The 21,341-nt window shown below is 36.2% G+C and overlaps 1 protein-coding gene across 2 annotated transcripts in view; it reads right to left on the bottom strand.

The window, feature by feature from the left end:
- The window catches only part of FIRRM (FIGNL1 interacting regulator of recombination and mitosis), a 51,716-nt gene that overhangs the window by 10,588 nt on the left and 19,787 nt on the right, over nt 1-21,341 (bottom strand). For both annotated transcript variants that reach the window (XM_004384127.2, XM_023738444.1), the window contains exons 10-19: nt 19,896-19,960; nt 15,283-15,431; nt 14,885-15,014; nt 13,522-13,708; nt 12,593-12,675; nt 12,185-12,236; nt 10,373-10,462; nt 3,959-4,144; nt 2,527-2,646; nt 1,265-1,360 (exon numbers count right to left, since the gene is read on the bottom strand). In XM_004384127.2, the coding sequence (XP_004384184.1) occupies nt 1,265-1,360; nt 2,527-2,646; nt 3,959-4,144; nt 10,373-10,462; nt 12,185-12,236; nt 12,593-12,675; nt 13,522-13,708; nt 14,885-15,014; nt 15,283-15,431; nt 19,896-19,960 (1,158 nt within the window). The remainder of the gene's footprint in view (nt 1-1,264; nt 1,361-2,526; nt 2,647-3,958; nt 4,145-10,372; nt 10,463-12,184; nt 12,237-12,592; nt 12,676-13,521; nt 13,709-14,884; nt 15,015-15,282; nt 15,432-19,895; nt 19,961-21,341) is intronic.

Below are 21,341 nucleotides of genomic sequence, written 5' to 3'. Positions count from 1 at the left end.
ATATCTCAAGGGACTGACTCAAGACACAACCTAATCTTGTAGATTGAGTCCTGCCTTATCAACATAACTACCTCTAATCCTGCCTCATTAACATCATAGATGTAGGATTTACAACACACAGGAAAATCACATCAGATGACAAAATGGTGGACGATCACACAATACTGGGAATCAAGGCCTAGCCAAGTTGACACATTTTAGGGGGACACAATTCAATCCATAACAATACATTATATCAAAATTATTAATATTTAATTAAAAAAAAAAATTAGAGCTTTTAGAACCAGCACATTCAAATTACTGCATTTAGTGTAATTTAAAAGTCAATTATTTTATTGTATTTTCGTTCTTTATAAATTAGTAATCCATGCTACACATTAGTAATAACTAAAGAATATACCTAATTAATAAATATTTATTAATACTAATTTCTTCATGTATACAACCATTAACCAGAGATACTAAAAACAAAGCTGTTACTGGTTTCACTTTTCTCAATCCTACTACATACTATGATAGGACTTCATCTCTTCCATCATTTCCTAAATAGGAAAGACTAGTTTGTTTTTGTTTTCTTTCTCCTTCCTGACCCTGAGTTTAAGCCCATGCTTGATTTGGGGGATCAATTCTGTCCAGTATGGACTTGTTCCAAAGCCTCTCCACCACTTATGATAAGATGAAAGCCTTTCCCATATGCTCTCTCCATTGCATAACCAAGGCACCACCATGAGAACCCCCAGACAATGACCCAAGCTGACTGTCCCAGCCATACAAGCCAGGGGTCAGAGGGAAAATTCAGTAGTGCTCCTCTTACAAAACAACTTCTTCTTCAAGGAGACAGTGAGGGTATCCTTAAGGCCATGTTTGTCATACTCCACACTCCCACAGCTGCTGAAGGGCCTTTGAAAATGCTATGAATGCAAGGTTCAGCATGTAAGCTGTGACTCCTAACCACAGGGATTTTTCTTGGGCAGTCAACAGCAACAAAGATGTTATAACTGCTCCGTATCAGAGTGCCAGGGAAGAATATATAAAGGCTGAATTAGCAGCCTAGTATAGTAACAAAACTAGAAAGAAGAAACGAGGAGACATCCTTGAAGAAGACAACCAAATTTTAAAGCTTATGTTCAGTTCAACAAGAAATGGGTAACAAGCAATGAGCAATAAATGACTAAAAAGGATTGTTTCTAGGAAGTTATTTTAAGTCACGCCAATTGAAGAACTTCTTTAGCAAACAAAGTATCAACTTGTTCACTATTCTTACCTGACTTATCAGCTGAGGATCTAGAGTTTGAATGAAAAATCCTAATAGTGGAAGTAAAAGGCTGAATGTTTGTTGAACATAAGGTTGACCTGTTACCTTAAAAACGAAACACAAAATAATTTTGGCGAAAATTTTCAATTACACAAAAATATGTATTATAATAGCTTTTACTGAGCATTTATTATACAGCAGGAAATATGGTAAGTGCTTTATATTTATGACCTCATTTATGCCTTACAGCAACTACATGAGGTAGACATTATCACCCACACTTTAACAACAATAAAAAAAAACCCACTGCCGTGGAGTCAGTTCTGACTTGTAGCGACCCTAATGAGAAAACAGGGTCAGAAAGGTTACATAATTTGTTCAAGATGACACGGCTAGGAAAAAGCAGAGTCATGATTCAAATCCACATTTAACTCAAAAGGGGATCTAGTTACTTTTTTTTGCCACTGGAAAACTTGTATGTCCCTTAGTCTTTTTAAAATTTCTCTTCTCCATAATTACTGTTTATGTCATAATACATCAAGCACAGAGATACTCAATGAACATTTGCTGAATGATTTGTGAGCATCATTCAACACTGTGGAAAGCAGTTCATTTGAGTTCAAAATATTACAGTAGGGAATCTAACCATATATAAACATTAATGATAAAACATCTGCAAACTCTATTATTTCCCAAAATATGGGTGTTGCCTTCAATCAGAGGTCATACATTTACTTCTACTTAGTCAAAATAAACAAATGCCATATTTAGGTTTGGTGAAGTTAAGTTTACAATCATGTGGTAGACATATATCATTCTAACTCACTTGGCTTCTTGGCTTTGCTAGGAAAGAGGGCTACAAATTAGCCACATCTAATCATTGCCCCTTCCACCTTTAAGCCACACCACTTTCCATTGCCCAAAAGATTTTTAGAAAAGATATTACAATCACAGAAACAGGCTACATTAATCCAAGAGAGGACAGAAACAATTACTAGGGGAAGATATTAAAAAAAGTCCAACTCAGGCGTGAAAGTAGGTAGAAAGATTGTCACTGTCACTTCACTGAGTTTTGCTAATATAATTCTATCACACTGAAAAAGAGACCAGCCTGAAAGAATACAAATAAGAAATTATAAATTCTAAGCACAAGTTCTACTAAAAATTTAGGGAAAGGAGATAAATTTTACTTTACAAGAACATTTTAATACCATTCTTTGTTCAATATTCTTTTATTAGTCTTCAAAGAAATAATAAATTGCTTTCCTTACCTGTTTGTTTAAAAAAGCCCAAAGCTGACTCCCAACTTCAGTAATTTCAGTTTGTTGTCCAATATCCAAAGCTTCACCCGCAGAATTACATACAGTAAGCAAAGCAGAGAGTGCTGTGTTCTAGAGGGGAGAGAGGAAAAAGCTCTGAGTTTGGATACCAGTCTTTAGAGAATCCCAGGGGCCCAATTACCAGAGTTTATAAGTTACTTAGAACTCTTAATAAAAATCCATATGGAATAATATTCCAAAGAGTCAAAGCCATTTTTTTCAGCTATTTCTTTAATAAAGTAAACTTTACTAAAACTAATTTCCTTTATGCATAAAAATGTATGCTTCATTTTTCTAAGTAAAACTTTTCTTTCCTTTTAGTATAAAAATTTAATAATTTGAAATGAAAAAAGCATTGTATTTTTAATAAATAGGTTTGATAGAAATGGTCAGTATGGTCAAACTAATTTATAATATTCATTAACTAAAACTTCTCTTCACATTATGGATCCAGCAATCTATTCAGTTTAGTAAATTTTTTATTGTTGCTGTTGTTTTATAATTAATCTTTAAAATTCCTCAGCAATGCTGCATTCAATAAGCAAATAAAATACTTAAGAAATATTTAAGTACACTGCTAAACTAGAATGCAAGTCCATAAAACTAGAATTTTTGTTTGTTTTGTTCCCTGATGTATCTACAATGCCTAGAATAGAACTTGGCACAGAGAAGCACTCGAAAAAATATGTGCTAAATGAATGAATAAACACTAAACTGGAAAATTCAACCACATGTACTATGTTCATTCAACGGTAAAAATCATACACTGCCTACTTCTTACAGGACATAAATCTCTTTTTTATTCCATTATTTTATAAGAGGGCATTCTAAGTAGAAAGGTACATAAAGGCTAAGAGTAGGTTTGCATAAAATGAGAGTTGTACTTTATCAAATAGAAGAGTCATATCTGTATGATCTAGGGAGGCATCAACAAAATACTACAAATAAAGTCTTTCATAACATGTTTAATTTTACTCCAATGTGTCTTAAGTGACGAAGGGACCACTCCCCCACCCCCCAACACACACAAACACACACACACATACACACACAATACAATTTACCTCAATCCAGATAATAAGTTTCTCATAGACCCTTTTACAATTTAGAAATCTGAAAACCCTGAAGGCAAGGACTAACTTGCCATCAAGTCAATTCTGACTCATAACGACCCTATAGGGTAGAGTATAGCTGCCCCAAAGAGCTTCCAAGGAGCGGCTGGTGGATTTGAACTGCTGACCTCTTGGTTAGCAGCTGAGCTCTTAACCACCAAGGCTCCGAGGGCAAGGACTACGTCCATCTTATTTACAACTTATCCCCAATACTTAAAACAGTGCTCAGTGAATAGCCATTGAATGAATCAAATCAATCAAAATTATCTTACCAGAGACTCTAGTTCTCCCAAGGTTCGACCACTGCTCAGCCACTCCCTGCACTGGGTGGTGCCTGTTCTGGTGACCTCATCTGCAGTTTGCTTCCTAAGGTCAGCAGATAAAGCCTGGAAGGAAATATACTGCCACAGAGACAAGTTTTCTGCTTCTTTTGGGGAAAATTTCTGGATAAACTCCGCCTGAAATAAATTGTTAAAGAAACAAAAGTGACATGAGACAGTGATGAATGGATGCACAAAAACTAAAAATCAGCCTCCCTAATTAATATTTTAGAAAAGCTCTTCAATCACATGGTACTAGCACAAGGCACAAGCCCAAGGTAGCTTAAATGAACAAACATTATTATTTTTGTTGCTGCTGCCTTTTTCTTTCCAAGATGATAAACACAGTTTAAGTGGAACATGGCAAAAACACATTAAGAAATGCTAAATAATGTACTTCATTGTTAGGTCAGATATGTCATCACACCCCTACCTTTACTGGGGTCTACTGTTTTTCTAAGTATTTGTATACTCATCACTTTGTACAGTTAAGTCAAAAGCAATATTCCAGACAGGTCAACAAGACTGACTTAGCTAACCTTTGTAAGGCTTACTATGCTCTCATATGACTATGGTAGAATACTTAAGAAAGACTGCAGGTTGAGTTTTCACATGGGCTGTGCTCTCCTTTAGACTATTTCAAGGTTACAGATAACATGCTAAATTAGTTTCACGATATAAGTGCATCCATTCATCAGTCAAAAAGAGTGTGGCTGGCAAATCCATTGCACCATTGAAATACCAATTCAGAGTGTTTGCTGGGTTAACAGAGAAGCAGTACTGTTTTGTTAAAATGCAGGTGTCATTAGGAGCTACTGAGGCTGGATGAACCCCCAACCAGCTGCCCGGCAATAATGTTTAAACCTTAAACCAAAACTATCCCCTGAAGTCTTTTTTAAACCAAACAACAGTTTAGCTTAATTAGGAAAGAATGTCTGCTTTGAGCATTGTGCTCTTTTAAAGAATTATATATGATCAAATTGACAACAGCAACTCGAAAGGTTAGATGAGAAGCTTAGAGGGCAGTGATTTTATGTTAATGGTGGAGGAATAATTTGGAAAAGGATAGCGAGAATGGTTACACAACTTGAAGAATTTAATCAATGTTACTGAATTGTACATGTAGAAATTGCTGAATTGGTATATGTTTTGCTGTGTATATTTTCACCTAAATAAATAAATAATTTTAAATAAAATAAAATGCAGACATCAACAGACTAGATAAAAACAGGAAACAAAAGTTCTGAAAAAGTTAAAACGTTAAATTAGTTTTTGGTGGAAAAAGCAAAAACAATGGCGTACTTCACTAAATTAAGCATAATCTATCTATGAAGTATATTAGCGTATTTTTTAAGCAGCAGTATAATTCAAATTACAATATATAAAATCTACTTGATGAATTAGCACTTTCTACCTCCAAAACTTAAAAAAAAAGCTGATTTAAGCCTAGAATACTATATATTAAATTTGACAGAAAAATTTACTACATCATATACTACCTTTATATTCAAATTATATTTCTCTGTAGAAAATATTTAGCTGTCAAAACAAGGTAGAACTCATGTGACTATCTGCTGTGACAGATGCTATAGCCAGAAAAATGGGTCCCTTCGTGAACTTCATGTCTATTCTAATAAACAGCTTTATTCATGAAACCAGACTACATCAGGAAAGCCAAGAGAATTGTGCCAACTAATGAAAAAAATCACCTTTCTTTATAATGAACTCCAACGAGTGAATGAACCAGTTCCCTTATCAAAACAGAAACTAAGAATAATGATGCCCTGGACAACATAAAAGGGTAGGTGGTACCAAAATTCTTACACAGAAAGAGGTAAAGATTCTATTCTGAGGTCAGAAACCCTGGTTTTAATACAGTTTTAGATTTGAAACTGCTAGAGCTGACAGCTCCCGTGTGTCTGTCAGTTTGTCATACTGAGGGGGCTTGCATGTTATTATGATGCTGGAAGCTATGCCATTGGCAGGGTCAACCATGGTGGCCAGGTTTCAGTGGAGCTTCCAGACTAAGACAGACTAGGAAAAAGGACCTGGCGGTCTACTTCTGAAAAGAATTAGCCAGTGAAAACCTTATGAACAGCAGCAGAACATTGTCTGATATAGTGCCAGAAGATGAGGCCCTCAGGTTGGAAGGCGCTCAAAATGAGACGGGGGAAAAGCTGCCTCCTCAAAGTAGAGTTGACCTTAATGACATGGATGGAGTCAAGCTTTCGGGACCTTCACCTGCTGATGTGGCATAACTCAAAATGAGAAGAAACAGCTGCAAACATCTATTAACAATTGGAATGTGGAATGTACGAAGTATGAATCTAGGTAAACTGGAAATTGTCAAAAATGAAATGGAACGCATGAACATTGATATCTCAGGCATCAGTGAGCTGAAATGGACTGGTATTGGCCACTTTGAATTGGACAACTTGAAGAGGATTGGTGTTGCCTTCATCATCTAAAAGAACTTTTCAAGATCTATCCTGAAATACAACGCTGTCAGTGATAATATCAGTAAGCCTACAAGGAAGACCAGTTAATAACGACTATTATTCAAATTTACGCACCAACCACTAAGGGCAAAGATAAAGAAACTAAAGACTTTTACCAGCTTCTGTAGTCTGAAATTAATCGAACATGAAATCAGGATGCATTGATAGCTACTGGTGATTGGAATGGGAAAGCTGGAAACAAAGAAGGATCTGTAGTTGGAAAATATTACCTTGGTGATAGAAATGATGCTGGAAATTGAATGATAGAATTTTGCAAGACCAATGACTTCCTCATTGCAAATACCTTTTCCAACAACATAAATGGTGACTATACATGTGGAGCTCGCCAGACAGAACACACAGGAATCAAATCGACTACATCTATCAAAAGAGACAATGGAAAAGCTCCATATCATCAGTCAGAACAAGGCCAGGGGCCGACTGTGGAGCAGACCATCAATTGCTCATATGCAAGTTCAAGCTGAAACTGAAGAAAATTAGAACAAGTCCACGAGAGCCAAAGTACGACCTTGAGTATATCCCACCTGAATTTAGAGACCATCACAGCAACAGATTTGATGTGAACACTAATGACTGAAGACCAGACGAGTTGTTGACTGACATCAAAGACATCGTACATGAAGAAAGCAAAAGGTCATTAAAAAGACAAAAAAGAAAGAAAAGACCAAAATGGATTTCAGAAGAGACTCTGAAACTTGCTCTTGAACGTCGAGTAGCTAAAGCAAAAGCAAGAAATGATCACGTAAAAGTGCTGAACAGAAGATTTCAAAGAGCAGCTCAAGAAGACAAAGAAAAATATTACAATGACATGTGCAAAAAGCTGGAGACAGAAAACCAAACAGAAAGAAAACGCTCAGCATTTCTCAAGCTGAAAGAACTGAAGAAAAAATTCAAGCCTCGAGTTGCAACAGTGTAGGATTCTATGGGGAAAATATTAAGCAACACAGGAAGCATCAAAAGAAGGTGGAAGGAATACACAGAGACACCATATCAAAAAGAACTGGTTGATGTTCAACTGGAGACATTTCAGGAGGCAGCATATGATCAAGAACTGATGGTAATAAAGGAAGAAATCCAAGCTGCACTGAAGGCACTGGTGAAAAACAAGGGTCCAGGAACTGACTAAATACCAATTGAGATGTTTCAACAAACGGAAGCAGTGCTGGAAGTGTTCACTCGTTTATGCCAAGAAATCTGGAAGACAGTTACCTGGCCAACTGACTGGAGGAGATCCATATTTATGCCTATTCCCAAGAAAGAAGATCCAACCGAATGTGGAAGTTAACGAACAATATCATTACTATCACAATCAAATAAAATTTTGCAGAAGATCATTCACAAGCGGCTGCAGAAGTACATCAACAATGAACTGCCAGAAATTCAAGCCAGATTCAGAAGAGGACATGGAACCAGGGATATCATAGCTGATGTCAGATGGATCCTTGCTGAAAGCAAAGAATACCAGAAAGGTGTTTACCTGTGTTTTATTGACTATGCAATGGCATTCGACTGTGTGGATCATAATAAATTATGGATAACATTGCGAAGAATGGGAATTCCAGAACACTTAATTGTGCTCATGAAGAACCTATACATAGATCAAGAGGCATTTGCTTGGACAGAACACAGGGATACTACGTGGTTTAAAGTCAGGAAAGGTGTGCATCAGGCTTGTATCCTTTCACCATACCTATTCAATCTGTATGCTGAGCACATAATCCGAGAAGCTGGACTATATGAAGAAGAATGGGGCATCAGGATTGGAGGAAGACTCATTAACAACCTGCAATATGCAGATGACACAACCATGCTTACTGAAAGTGAAGAGGACTTGAAGCACTTACTGATCAAGATCAAAGGCCACAGCCTTCCACACTTCAACATAAAGAAAACAAAAATCCTCACAACTGGGCCAATAAGCAACATCATGATAAACGGAGAAAAGACTGACATTGTCAAAGATTTCATCTTACTTGGATGCGCAGTCAATATCCATGGAAGCAGCAGTCAAGAATCAAATGACGCATTGCATTGGGCAAGTCTGCTGCAAAAGACCTCCTTACACTGTCAAAAACCAAAGATGTCACGGTAGGGACTAAGGTGTGCCTGACCCAAGCCATAGTGTTTTCAGTCACCTCATATGCATGTGGAAGCTGGACAGTGAATAAGGAAGACTGAAGAAGGATTGATACCTTTGAATTATGGTGCTGGCGAAGAATACTGAATATACCATGGACTGCCAGAACAAACAAATGTGTCTTAGAAGAAGTACAGCCAGAACGCTCTTTAGAAGCGAGGATGGCAAGACTTTGTCTCAGGTACTTCAGATTGTTATCAGGAGGGATCAGCCAAGGACATGGACTGATACAGTGGCTACAACAATGGGTTCAAGCAATAACAATTGTGAGGATGGCGCAGGACTGGGCAGTGTTTCGTTCTGTCGTACATAGGGTCACTAAGATTAGGAACCAACTTAACAGCACCTAACAACAACAAAAGTTAAAATTTCCCAACAACCCTGGGAAGAGGGTAGTTTTTTAAATTACTCATTCTGATTTTATAAATGAGAAAATTGACACTAAAAGGAAAGTGACTTGCATAAGGTCATGCAGCTGGTGAATGCTGGGCTCCCTCATACTCACCTTTCCCTCTCAATCTCACTTCTTCAGGAAGGACCTCTCAGTTAACAGGGCCTCTATGAAGAAGAATGTACCAGGAACCAAGGGCAAGAACTTTGATAGGGGAGTGGAAGGGATTAAAATTCTAAGAGACTTGGAGCAGACAACTCTTGTAGTTTTGGTGGGACCCTTCCATGATTCCTGGAGGGGTAATAGGTGGGACTGGGGGGCTCTCTATCTTGGAGACATGTCTGAGAAGGAGGGCTAAGGAGGTCGGTGTGGTTCCTCTGAGGCCTGGCCAATCTCTCCAGGGCAGGAAAGCAGACATAACTTGGAGCAAATACCCTAGTCAGAAATAACCCCTAGCATTTACTGAGCACTTCTCTTGAGCCTGGCACTATGCTAAGTATTTTGCATACATTATCTCTTAAGTCCTTACAAAACATTTCAAAGCAGATACACATATCTACCACTTTGTAGACAGAGAAACTGAGGTCCAGAAAGGATGACCTGCCTAAGGTCACAGTATGGCAGGATTCAAACGAAGTGCCACAGGACCCTAAAGTCTAACTCCTACACTAACCTAGTGTTTCCCAAGTTTGGCTCCACATTAGAATCACATGGAAACTTAACAACAACAACAAAATTATCACGCCCCACTCCACACCTGCCCCTCCATTCACAGGTTATGATCCAGGAACCTGTATTTTAAAAAAGTCCGTACAGAAGTTCTGATGTGACCAGCCCATGGGACTGCACCACACTACACCGGTTCGTGTAGCTGGACAATTCCTTCTCTCACGTCAGAGCTTATTTCATTACAACAGCAAACTAAGGCTCATTATACTTTCAATTTTCTCCTAAAAGTCCAACTTATTTACTATCAAAAATAAGAGACATCATTAAGGGAATAAATACTATGATAGCTCTTCAAAATAAGTGGAATGCACAGAGAATATAGAACAATTTCAGGTATTCTAAATGTATGAAAAACAAGATTAAAGATATATTTCAGGAGGACAGAATTAGAATGATTATCTGTAACTCAGAGCAAGGACATCAAAATCTAAACCTAGCTAAAAGCAAAAAGCAATCTGTTAAAAATTTATGTTCAGATCATGTCAACATTTAAATTTAGAATAAATAGGGGGGAAAAAAAGGCTTTCAAAGGAGTCTGAATCCAATTCTCAGCAGTTGCTCGAAGACAGTGATGGCGATGACATCCTTGCCTGATGGGGTGGGGCCATGAAGAAGAAGAGGCGCCTCAACAGTATTGACAGGTTGGTGAGCTGATAACATTCTCCAGGGCAAGATTTTATCTGGGAAAAGACAGAAAGAAAGAGTAGAGAAGAAAGTGGAGAGAGAAGAGGGAGTAATTGATTTAAAACCATAGCCCTTATAAGAAAGGTATATGCCAAAATACTAACCAGTGGCTCTTTCTGAGATGAGATCATAGGTAATTTTAATTTGGGGTTTTCTTTATTATTATTTTTTCAATGAACCTAGATTACTTTCATAATAAGAAAAAAAAACTGACATTATATTTACAAATAACACTTTGTAATTTTTATTTCTAATTACCATCTGATAGTAATTTCATATGTTACTCTTCTGACTCAAAGACAATTCATGGGACTTTCTAAGATCTAAGCACAAGTAAATACTTCAGAAGTAGATATAACTCTACAAGACGGAAGCTTTATTTAAAAATTTTATAAACTCTTTAATTTTCTGGAAACCAATTCCTGTCATAATGCAGTTTAAGAACTTTTATTTAAGTTAAACTTGCAACATAAAACATATGACATAAAAATAACTCTCTGTTTTGTGAGTTCAGGTTTGTGTGAGATAGGTTAAGGATTTAGTAAAGTGGGTAAGTGGTGATCAAGACCATTAGCTGTGAAGACACAGAAGTCAGCTGTTCAAGTTGTTATACAATGAACTGGGTTTAGTTCATAAAATCCTTAAAAGGTAAACCAAGAAATTTATGAAACAGTAACTGCACTAAGAAAACAAGCATTGAACCACATAAGATTTTCATCAAAGGCCAATGATAAAAAATAGTCATGACCATCTTAGATGAAAAATATTAAACATCTCAGAATTTAAAAGCAAAAAAAAGTCAATGTTGAAAAGATTAAATCATTATTACACCATTTTATTCTTTCTACCCATTTACAAACCATTGCTGCGTTTCCCAAAGGCATCAATCACTATCAAATTTAGTCCCTTCCAAATCATTGATTAAAAGAGATACAACAAAATTGAGTCAGCTTGTCTAAGTCCTATTTATTTAGAGAGAGAGATGAATGAGAGCCTTCAATATTACAACTAACTCTTTTTATTTTTAATTCATCAATTACTCTGTAGACTTGAATAAACCAATTAAGATTCATCTTTATAATCCTTTCCCCATAACTCCTGCCCCACAGTTCAAATTTTATTATTATTATTATCATTTTTTTGCAGTTTTCAGTGCTCTGGCACTTTTTTTTTTTTAACTGTTGTGCTTTAAGTGAAAGTTTACAATTCAAGTTAGTCTCATACAAAAATTTATACATTGTTATGTGACCCTAGTTGCTCTCCCTATGCTGTGACAGCACACTCCTCCTTTCTGCCCGGATTCCCCGTGTCCATTCAACCAGCTCCTGACCCTCTCTGTTCCCTCTTATCTCGCCTCTAGACAGAAGCTGTCCATTTAGTCTTATGTTGTCTACTTGCAATATTACAACTAACTCTTTTCTTATTCTCTATTTTGCATACAATTTTAAATTTATTCTGAATTAACAACCTGGTCTTTCCTTCCCAAAACAATTACCAGAACTCTATAAAATTTTGAAAATACGAGATAATTTCCCCAGCTTTACACTTGTTTCTAGCATGTCTTTCTCAGTAGCAACAGCATTAATGCAGAGCAAAGGAACTGTCAAGCAATTTAGCTACCATGCCGTTTCTCTTTTTGATTTTCACATTACTTAAGATTATATGCTCAGAGGAACTGCATGGAAAGAGCATGTTTTAGGCCTTGTAATTCTACTCACCAAATGAGCCACTATGGTGACGTGGTGTGCACAGATTTCAGCAGTACCATATCTGAGATATAAAGAAAAGGCAATCAGGTCTATACAACTATTCAGAAAAACAAAAAGATAAATTTTTATAAAGCAGTAAATATTCTGATGGAGTCATATAAACTGCAGTTATTTCCATGGCCAAGGAGTATTGCAATATATAAAACTACACAATACTCACCTATTGGCCTAAAGCAAAGAAAGGAAAAAAGGAAATCATTTCCTAATTTAGTGCTGTGATATGAAATCAAACCATTTTGGGAGACTATTCAAGGATTATTAAAACAGAATTTTTCTGTAAACTTACAAGTATAAAATAATTTACTGTCAGTCACTACTATAAATCAATGCAAAGTAAAAAATGTAGGTATGCTGTACCGAGCAAGGAAGCACCAGGCATCCATAGCTAACAAAGATGTGATCATTTTGGTACTCAGCACAGCATTCAACAGGGCAGCATCCTAAAGAAATACAGAAAAGTTACACTGATTTATTTATGTGCTAAAGTGCACAATAAATTATCATTAATATGCCATTGCTCAAAATGAAACAGGAAAGCACTATCAGAATCCAAATAACAGATCCCTCCCCAATGACAGAACCTATGCTGCCATCCCCTCAACATTTATTGAGCACCTACTAGGGCTGATGCATGGGGACCCAAAAGTGGTTTTAAATGTGATCAATTAACCACTAGTGTCCACAAAGATACTCTAAGTAGTCTGAAATTGTTAAAACAGTGTGTATAACAAGTATGCCTATACTTTCATTTCTGCCTTTAACTATTCAAATACGCACAATATTTAATATTTGTTGGATATTTATTGCCCACTAGCATAATATCTTAAATGATGCTGATATTTACTTAAATTCTAAGAATTTTTTCCCAGAATTTTTTCAACCTCTTTTCTAATCTAATACCATAAAAAACAAACAAAACAAATAAAAATATCTACATTATATCTAAGACCTACAGATGACCTGGTACTACATACTATCATTAATTTCTCATTTTTTTTATGAAATTGAATTAGGTAAAACCGTACACAGTTTTTTCCTTCTCAGTCTTTCCATACCTCCTCATCCAAAATGTTTTCCCAAATATTCAACTAAATACTAGTATCTGAATACTACAGAAATCTAGGATTACCATTTCCTAGGATATAACCGAATTAAAAGGTAAAATGTATAAACTGAGAGTATGATGTTCAAAAAGAATATATATGAACTTTCCCCACATTTTGTTTCTGAATCATAATATTAATCAAAAGAATTCAAGAATGTGGCCCAGCAAGTAACACGCTTACCAGTTCAGGAAAGAGTGATGGATGAGCAGAAGCAATAAATGTACACAGATGAACACAAACATGCTGATACAAGGTGACAGCAACCTGGGCTTGCCCTTTAGTCTTTACTCCCTGTAAACGAACAGGTAGAGAGAGTTCACCAGAACACTGCTCAAAACTGTAGAAAATGGCTTTGAGTAGAGATACCCTGCAAGGAAATTGAGAACATTGAACCACACATTAACATTTAGTAACCTGCAGGTATGATAATAATAATCTGACATTTGGAAGTTATTTTAGCAAAGCTTATATCTCAAGAGGTATATATCAACAACAGTTTCCAATATGTGTGAGTACCCATACGTAAAAGTAAAATACATTCATTGACAGAGAAATCCCTTAAAGGAGAAGAATTTTCCTGGACTTTTTTTCCCCATCATTTAACAAATATCTATCAGGAGCAAAGTATTGAGCTATACACAGTCAAAGACAAAGTTCCTTAAGGAACATAAAATTTAAATGGTTAAATTAGAATCTATATATACAACAGAAAAGTGTTATAGTTTAGACAGGGAGGAGTCATTTTAAGATTCAAATGGTTGAAGAAACCCTCATAAAGGATTTAAATAACAAATTAAAAAATAGGCAAAATATAAACAGGCAAAGAAGTCAAAGCATGAGTAAGAGGCAGGCATGAACAACCAGTCTGCAGGAAGCAAGGTATGTGTGTAGAAAATAAGCCAAGGGATGAGGAGCAACAGAAGATCACAACAGACTGAAACGGGGCTTTCAATGCAAAGCTGAGGAGTCCTGACATCGTGCTTTAGTTACTGAGCAGGAGAAGAGAAGTGCAGATCCAGACTTTAGAGAGACTAACCACTGAGCATAGCAATAATCCAGGCAGTAAGAAACCAGGGCCAGGACTATGATGTTGGCAAGGCAGATAAATACAAATGAAATGTCCCAGGAAATACCTTACAGTATCTAGCACTGTATTTATCAGAATTCATTTTTAAATGTTACTTATTACATCTACTCTATCACAGTCAATGTTTATAATGCTAACCATTAGGCAAAGCCTTCTAAAACACTGAACAAAATTAATATATGTTTAGCATTATTATACACTTACATATTTTATATTAATCTAACCTCATATATGTTTTATATTATGTACTGTACATACATACAATATATATACTATATATTATAGATATATAACATAAACCTCACATATATATGAAGTTTACATAGTAACTATGAACTAGAATATCTGCTATAACAACAACCTTCACTTCTAGACCACTCTGAACAACAGGACATTCATTATAATAAACCACGTGTAATGTGACTGGATATAAAGTTTAAACAACACGGCTGCTACCTGGCTGTAGCTTCTGAGAGCTGGCCTTCTGTGCACCACAGCACCTGCACATCCTCGGGCTGAGAAGGCAGCTTGTCCATGATGGCAACCAGAAGTAGACACTGTGGGAACTGGAGTTCACATGGCAGATCTCGGGTATTAAAACACATTAAGTTACAACAAATGGGTAAAAATGGTCCCTAAATCTTTTCAGCAGCAATTTGACTGTGATATGTAAAGAAATTAGAGACATAATTTTTTAAAAGAAAACAAAATCAGTTGAAATGAAAGTAGAAGGAATTTTTAAAAAAATTTATTTAATTAAAAAAAAGAATGACTACTTAAGAAAAAGGGCCCTGTCTCTCATACATCATAGTTAACAGGAGATGATATAACATCAAATCTGTTTTGAAGCTTACCTAGTTGACTGTCCAAAACCACCTGAATAAAAGGCTGGAATGTGAGAAGCTGAGTGATGAGTGGATCCAGCGTTACTAGGAAAGCACCTGCTATCTCCTCCTGCTGTGCTTTAGAAATCGTGGTAGCATACAGGCTTGGAGGCAACTTGCTAGATGAGAGGGGTAAGAAATCGTACACATTAATAGTTACCTTCTAACTTTAGGTAGAGGTGCTGCAAAGTGATGCTCTTCCAGTAGTGAAAATATATAAAAAAATAACTAGCATATATTTTATAAAACAAACTTCAAAGTACCGAATTGATGACAGAATTGTTATGCAGACTTCTTAGCTAAATAATGTGGCTGTTCTCCTACAAAATTAAAAGTGTATAATTTTACAGACATCCTTGGAATTGTTTTGTTGCATTTTAATACCACATTTTGACAACAGTGTCCTTAAAAATACTGTAAAATCATGAATCTTTAATCAACTAGTAACACATCATTTAAATGAGGACATTTATGAAAATTCTGGCTTAATTACTTTTATTAAAAGTTGTTTTAAAATAGGTGGAATGCTGACTTTACTAAGAATTAATGCTGTTTCTCAAAGCAAGAGTTTTACAAGAAGTAAACTGTATACTAACATTGAAAGAGAATCCAATGATTTTTCATGAAAAGTGACTTAGTAACTGAGGTTTAAACTACATTTCAACCAAAATCTATGTGATATAAGATATTCATTCAATATTTTTGTCATGCTATCTTAATTGTGATAAACCTGACAGCACGCAAGAAAAACCTGTCTATAGTGGATGACGGCATTTAAGAGGATGCACTTAAGATACTAACACTGGAGACCTTTTTAGTGTGATGGAAATAGCACCAGTTCTGTCATTTACTAGTTGGATGACTTTGGGTCATTCAGTTGACTTCCCTGAACCTCAGGTTCTTCATTTGTGACACTGATTGAAGTCATGGTAGCATACAGGCTTGGAGGATCAAATTATAAGGTGAAAGCTGTATGTGAATAAAAGATAATAAAAACTCCACAGACTTGAACTATAGCTACAGAATATCAAAGAAACAATTTGAGTTTTTCAATCAAATGATGTATTTTAAAATTAATTTATTTGACAAATGTTTAGTAAGTGCCTATTGCATACCAAGACTGTTCCAGGAGTAGGTGATAGAGCAGTAAACAGAATACACAAAGTCACTGCCTTTTCTGAGTTTACATTCTAGTGAGGGAGACAGTTAAATAAACAAGTAAGTAAATACATAATACAGCAGATGTTAATAGCTCTATGAAGAAAAAAATAAAACTAGGGAAAGTGGAGAGGTAGTTCTAGAAGATTGCTATTTTATACAGATGAAAGCCAGTGGAGGGTTGGAGCACAGAAGTGACATGATATGTGTTATGCCTCTATTGCTTCTTTTGGCCATTGTATGGAGCACAGACTAGAGCAAGGCAAGGGTGGAAGCAGAAACAGCAGCTTAAGATGCTCTTTTGCAAAAATCCAGGCAAGAAAATAATACTGGATGGGATGGAACAGAAACAGTAAGAAGTGGCTAAATTCCATATGTGAACATATGTACAACATGTATACACAAACACGTGCGGGCACACACTGAAGATAATGCTGACAGAATTTGTTAAGGGTCTAGATGTGGGGTATGAGAGCAAGAGAAAAATAATGGCAAGGCTTTTTGGTCTAATCAGTTTGAAAAATAAAGCTGCCATTTAAACTGGGATGAGCAAGACTATGAGAGGAGCAGATTGGTGGGGAGTGGGATGGGATGGGATGGAGTAGGAAGCAAGAGTTCAGTTTGGGACAATTTAAGTGGAGATGTACTGATTGGCAGTTAGACATTCAAATCTGGCATTCAGGGGAGAGATAAAATGTAAAGTCTTGAGACTAAATGCTGATAGAAGAGGTCTAAGGACTAAGCCGTAGGGCACACCCAACTTACAGAAGCTGGGAAGGAACCTGCTAAGAATGTAGAGAAAGCAGCCAGTGAGATCAGAAGAAACCATGAGGGTGTGGTACCTAGCAGCCAAAAGAACAAAGTGTTCAAAAGGACAGATTAAATGCTGCTGCCTGACTGTATAAGATGATGCCTAAGAACTGACCACATGAGGTAGCAACATGGGGGTCACTGACAACCTTGACAAGAGCTGTTCTAGTGAAGTGGTGGAGCAGAAAGCCTGACTAGAACAGCTTCAAGAAAGAAACCAGTGACAGTGCCATAGAAAACTCTTTCTAGGAATTGTGCTATAAAAAGCAGAGAAATGGAAGGCAGCAGCTGGTAGAGGATGTAGAGTCAAGAGATCTTGTTCATTTGTTCTGCATTGTTCTTAAGATGGGAGAAATACCAGCATGTTTGTATAGGCAGGAGATTGATCCAGTAAGGAATAAAAATTGATGATGCAAGAAAGAAAGGGAATAATTGCTAGAGTGAGGTCCCAGAGCATGCGAGAGAAGATGAGACCCAATGCACAAATGGAGAGGCTGACCTTAGATGCAGAATGTTCACTCATGGCAATGAAGGAATATGGGCTGAGATACAGGTAGAACAGTCAACGTGTTGAGGGGACTATATGGAAACTTTCTTGCAATTGTTTCCATTTTTCTCAGTGACACAGGAAGTGAGGTCATTAATTGAGAATGAAGAGTAGCAAGGAGGTATTGGAGATATAGCAAGTTTGAAAAGGGAGAGGTGTGAAAAAGTTGTATAGAAGCCCAAATAGATTAGGGAGTGTAGTAGGACTACTGGATAAATGAGCTGACAAATCATTTTAGCGTAAAATTTAGGACTCTTCTCAAGTAACTCTCAATTTCAGATGTCCCTTTTATCCTCTATCTAAATTATCATAGTTTTCTGTAATTCAGTTTTTTATAAGATGGAATTTCTACTGGACTTACATTTCATAGAAAAAGAAAAATTAATAAAAATAAACAATATGCTAACATATATATACATATACATATACACAGATATATACATATATACGAGGGTAAGTCAAAAAGTATTGCTACTAGGGTTCCAGTTCATACATGCACAGGTTTATTCCAAACAAAACATGTTTAAACATGTCTCTGTGATCAGTAGATGGTTGCTAATACACTTGTCTTAGTCTTGTTAGGTTGCCTTCAAAACAAACGACTTTGAGGTTAGGGCTAACATCAAATTTTTAACAAAACTCAAGTGGACATCTTCCCAGATCATTAAAGCTTTGCAGCAAGTTTACAGGAATGCTGCCCCACAGAAAACAATAGTTTTTAGATGGATGAAGCATTTTAAGGAAGATCAAGAAGACCTTAAAGATGAGCCAAGAAAGAGAAGACCGCTCAGAAGGTAATGGTCACTGTTTTTGGGATTACAAAAGGGTAACCTTAACAGATTTTCTCGAAGGATACAGGACAATAATGAGGGCTTATTATGAAGAAGTTTTAAGAAAAATGAAAACTGCATTGGTGAGAAAAAGGGCAGGGAAGTTGCGCCAAGGAATTGTTTTCCATCATGACAATGTACCTCCTCATTCTTGGCGAATTTTGTTGGGAAATCGTACCTCATCCACCCTACAGCCCTGATCTTGCCCCTTCAGACTTCTTTTTGTTCCCAAAACTCAAAGAACACTTCAAAGGAACATGATTTGAGTCCCTCAAAGATGTCAAAACTGCCGTTTTGATGTGGTGTAAATGGAAGAGCACAGAATTCTCTGGAGAAGGGTTAAAGAGATGGAAATACCACCTTCAGAAGTGTATAGACCTAGATGGAGGATATGTTGAGAAACGATAGCTTCACATTTTGATATTTTTGTTTAATAAAGATTTCTATGATTTTGTAGCAGTACTTTTTTACTTACTCTTGTATATATGTACGTACATGTGTATAAAACCAAAAAAACCAAATCTGTTGTCGTCAAGTCGATTCCAACTCATAGCGACCCTAGAGGACAGAGTAGAAATGCCCCCTAAGGTTCCCAAGGAGTGGCTGGTGGATTTGAACTGCTGACCTTTTGGTTGGCAGCCATAGCTCTTAACCACTGAGCCACCAAGTCTCCTATGTATGTATCTGTGTGTGTATATGTGTATATATATATATAAATCCTTTGCCACTGAGTCAATTTCAACTCATAGCAACCCTATAGGACAGAGTAGAACTGCCCTAAAGGGTTTCTAAGGAGCAGCTGGTAGATTCGAACCACCGACCTTTTGGTTACCAGCTGAGCTCTTAACCACTACACCACCAGGGCTCCAGTTAAGACTACAAACAATAAATAAAACTCAATAGAATCTCTCCTGCAAAAGTTTCCACTTCTATATACATCCTGTGTGTGTGTATGTGTGTAAAGCTTTTTTTTTTTTTGGCCTATGATTTTTATCACCATACCACTTATTTATCACTTGTAATTAAGGGACTAGTTAAGACTACAAACAATAAATAAAACTCAATAGAATCTCTCCTGCAAAGGCTTCCATCTTCAATTATTTTAAGTGAGCAGATAAGAATTTACTAAAGCATTAAGAAAAATTACTCTGATGTTTTATTTTAAAATGATACACACTTAAGCTTTGCATGGTACAAATGGCATTGTTGCATTTTAATAATCATATGGCCATTCTTACCTGTGTACCTGAAGATAAAGCTGGTGCAATGTACAGCAAGAGTCAGAGAGGAAAGTCAGAAATTCCTAAAATAAAACAATTCTATTCATTCTCTGTATACAAGGTAGCTTGCTAATACATATCCTCTCACAAAAGCATGCACAATAAAACAGAATCCTGGATATGTCACATTAAAATACAAAGATTTTTTATATGAGAAAAAAAAGGATAAGGCTAAATACCTAAAATTCTTTAATGTTATAGCTACCACAACTACTAACATTTACTGAGAACCTATTACATACCAGACATGTACCAAGTGGCTTTATATATGTTTATTTAATTTTAGTCCTCTCAAAAATCTTATAATGAATTGTTACCCCCAGTTCACAGACTAGAAAGCTGAGGCTCAGATATGAAGTAACTTGACTAAGTCACATAGCTAAAACCCGGTAAGGCTGAGGTTAAAGTACAGGTATGACTGCTCCATCCATTAGAGTTAGGCTATCTCTTAGAAAATAGTTTTTGCTGTAGTACAAGATATAGAAAAAAGCTGATGATTCATTTTAAAAATTACCCTGATAGCAAAGAATTAATTAAAATGGCATAATTAGGGGTCACTCTGCCATCTACACACCAAGCAAATATAAGATGGGTAACTATCCATCAAGTGTCATTGGTGTTGACACCTTCCACGATAGACATACCTCCACTATTGGAATACACACCCTGAAAGCTGCAGGGGACCCAGGGCAACAGCAACTGACTACTGTAAGTGGTAGCTGCCCAGGAGAGCCAATTTTGTCAGCACACCAAGTAGGATGGCAATGCGACCATAGCTGAGGTGCCTGCCGTAGTATTCTGACTGTAATAAAGTCACTGGAGGTTCTTATCTTTTCCTCAAAAAGGAGGAAGATGAGTCAAAAACAAATTCAACATAGACGACAGTTCTTTGTTTTTCTTTTTAAATCACTAACATCTATTTTCTATTAATGATGCTCCTCTCACTGGCTCATCTTCCCATTCTGTAACATTCTCTGCTCTTCTCTCCATATAATCAGTCTCCACAACTTACCTCTTCTATTTATATATCTTCAACTATTACTGCTATTCTGATGACTCCCAAATACATAGGTCTTCTTAAAATCATTATACAGTTTTAAATTTTTAAACTTTAACAACATAATTTAGAGATATGGTAGAAATAATTTGTATATGTTATTAAAAGGTAAATTGAACTATCTTCTGAAAATTGATTTATGCTTTTTTTTCAGAGAATTGAATAAAAATAATGATAATGGTAGCATCTTAAATGACAAACCCCTGCTCAATATTTTACAATGAACAATATTAAACCATGTTTTTTTTAAATTGTACTTCAGGTGAAGGCTTACAGAACAAATAGTTTCTCATGAAACAGTAGTACACATATTGTTTTATAACATTGGTTAACAACCCCACAACATG

This window comes from Trichechus manatus, unplaced genomic scaffold (assembly GCF_000243295.1).
Source record: "Trichechus manatus latirostris isolate Lorelei unplaced genomic scaffold, TriManLat1.0 scaffold00117, whole genome shotgun sequence".
In the NCBI taxonomy this organism is placed as follows: domain Eukaryota; kingdom Metazoa; phylum Chordata; class Mammalia; order Sirenia; family Trichechidae; genus Trichechus; species Trichechus manatus.
Note: the sequence above shows the minus strand (reverse complement) of the source record. Positions and strands in the feature narration are given on the sequence as shown.